The 2,413-nt window shown below is 37.8% G+C and overlaps 1 protein-coding gene across 1 annotated transcript; it reads right to left on the reverse strand.

Moving 5' to 3' along the window:
* Window positions 1-205: 205 nt before the first annotated feature.
* On the reverse strand, window positions 206-1,062 carry LOC106761520. Its single transcript, XM_014645080.1, has 2 exons — window positions 901-1,062; window positions 206-604 (listed from the first exon to the last, which is right to left on the reverse strand). The coding sequence occupies exons 1-2, from the start codon at window positions 1,060-1,062 to the stop codon at window positions 206-208; spliced, it is 561 nt and encodes a 186-aa protein (XP_014500566.1).
* Window positions 1,063-2,413: the final 1,351 nt, after the last annotated feature.

Below are 2,413 nucleotides of genomic sequence, written 5' to 3' on the forward strand. Positions count from 1 at the left end.
AACCCAAAGCTTTTTATTGAATCTCACAAGTAAACCTAGTCTAAGTTCTTCATGCTACTCTAGGGAGTCTTCATGAGCACATTTTCCTTTGCTGTCTTTTTCTTCTTCCTTTACCTGTGACAAAAAACACTTTTTACCTTTCTTGCCTGGCTTTGCATCTTTACATGCAACTTTGAGACTAGTCTTTTTCACTTGGACTTGCTGCTCAGCATTGAAGACAATGAAAACCACCTTCTTTAAGTGCTATAGTTCCATCATCAACATTGATGACCACCTTGGTCGTCTTCATGAATGGCCTTCCAAGAATAATAGGGATCTCCAAATCTTCCCCCATCTCCATTACCATAAAGTCCACCAAAAATCTAAGATTGTCAATTTGAACCATCACATCTTCTACCACATCATAGGGCCTTTTGGTGAATCCATCTACCATAAAAAGAGTCATCTTTCCAGGCTTGACTTCAAGACCACCAATCTTTTCAAGAACAGTTAAGGGCATCAAATTGATACTGGATCCTGAATCAATTAGGGTTTTCCCTATTTTGTGGCCCATAATAGTGCAAGTGAAACTTCCTAGATCTTTAACCTTAGGAGGAAGTGCCTTCTGCAAGATCACACTGCACTCACCCTATACCTCAATTGTTTCCTCCTCTAGATATTTCTTTCTTTTGAGGAGTTTCTTCAAAAACTTAACATATTCAGGATTTTTCTCATATTTTGAACACTCCTTCAAGTAAGGAGGATTTTTCTCATTTTTTTCTTTTTTTCTCTCAACCTCTTTTTTTTTCTTTTTTTTCTTCTTTCACAATCTCTTCTTTTTATTCTCTCTCTTTTAACTCAAATTTATTTTCTCTCTTCTTCTTTCTCTTTTTTTCTCTCTTTTTCCTTCTCATCATTCACAGTCACAATAGCCTTGCATTCTTCCTCGGGGTTAACTTCAGTGTTAGCCCCAAAACAATTGATAGGTATCTCCTCCAATTTCTTGGCTATTTGACTAACCTGCATCTCTAGATTCCTTATAGCAGCAACAGTGCTCTTCTGATAGGAGAGAGTTGCCTGCATGAACTGTTGGAGAGTCTCCTCAAGCTTTGTAGTACAATCAGTTAGAGAGGGTTGTTGTTGCCATTGTTGTTGCTGCTATTTTGGTGGTCTATTGAATTGTCCGCCAGCTTGCCCAAATTGACCTTGTCCTATGCTTGGATGAGATTTCCACTCTTGATTATAATTGTTGGGATGAAACTGGTTGCCCATGCAATTAACTTCTTCGTTGAGATTCTTAGGCACTGCACATTGACGATTAATGTGGTCACCACCACATAGTTCACAAAGTTGTTGTTGAACCTGTGAGACATTTTGGAACTCCTTTTGTGGCTGAGAAAGCCTTTTTGTCAAGACCTCCAACTGTTGAGTGATAATCTTGTTTTGAGCAAGCAAATCATCAGAAGACTGTAACTATAGAACTCCCTTAGGTTGTGATGGAGTCCCTCCAGCTGAGGCATCCAACATTAACTTTGTCTGCGAGTGAAGACCTCCAAGAAAAAGAATGACTATAATTGCTTCATTAAAACCATGAGTAGGCAGGCGTCTTTCTCAGAAAGCTCTTGTATTTATCCCATGCTTTCCCTAATGTCTCCTCCATGCCTTGTTTGAAATAAGAGATTTCCTGCTTTCCTTTGTTGATCTTTGTCTATGGGAAGTATTTATTCATGAACTTTGCAACCACATCTTCCCACTCAGTATAGTTGTTTTCATGAAAAGAGATCAACCACAATTTAGCATTGCCTCCCAAAGAGAAAGGAAACAAGCTCAGTCTAATAGCATCATTTGGCACTCCATTTAGCTTCACAGTATTGCAGATCTCATTGAAAGTAGTCAGATGCTCACATGGACTTTCATGTGACAGTCCATTTAATTTGTTGTTCTTCACTAGATGGATCAACGCAGGCTTCATCTCCATACTGGTGGCGTTGACCCTCGACTTTGCAATGCTGTTAAAATGGTGAAGGCCAATAATTGTTGCATAATTTTCCAAAATACGCTTACCATCATGCTTTCCTGATCAGATTGTGAGGCCTATGAAATTTTATTTAGAGAAGGTTCTCTAGATAAACCATTTCTTCTTGGCATTCTACTAGTCTCAAGTCCTTCAAGAAGGGGTTCGAAATTTTTGTTGCTCCTAGTCTTGACTATATCCTGCATAAACTAGACACAAAACCCTAGAAAACACTTGTAGCACAAAAAACGAAAACACTGACACAAAACACAATTAAAATTAAAATTAAAATAAAATTAAAAACAAGAAAAATAAAATAAAAATAAAGTCAAAGTTAATAAAAAATCACACAAATAGAATAACTTAAACTGTGAGTCCTCGGCAACATCGTCAAAAACTTGTTGATGGATCGGCAAGTGT

The sequence above is a fragment of the Vigna radiata genome, chromosome 1 (assembly GCF_000741045.1).
Source record: "Vigna radiata var. radiata cultivar VC1973A chromosome 1, Vradiata_ver6, whole genome shotgun sequence".
NCBI classification, from domain to species: domain Eukaryota; kingdom Viridiplantae; phylum Streptophyta; class Magnoliopsida; order Fabales; family Fabaceae; genus Vigna; species Vigna radiata.

What these genes read in the sequence shown, in the direction of transcription:
- LOC106761520 (XM_014645080.1), bottom strand. Translation starts at nt 1,062, where the DNA reads ATGCAGGCAACTCTCTCCTATCAGAAGAGCACTGTTGCTGCTATAAGG. An exon ending in AATGCAAGGCTATTGTGACT is followed by an intron (nt 605 to 900) that starts GTGAATGATGAG and finishes GTGATCTTGCAG; the next exon opens with AAGGCACTTCCTCCTAAGGT.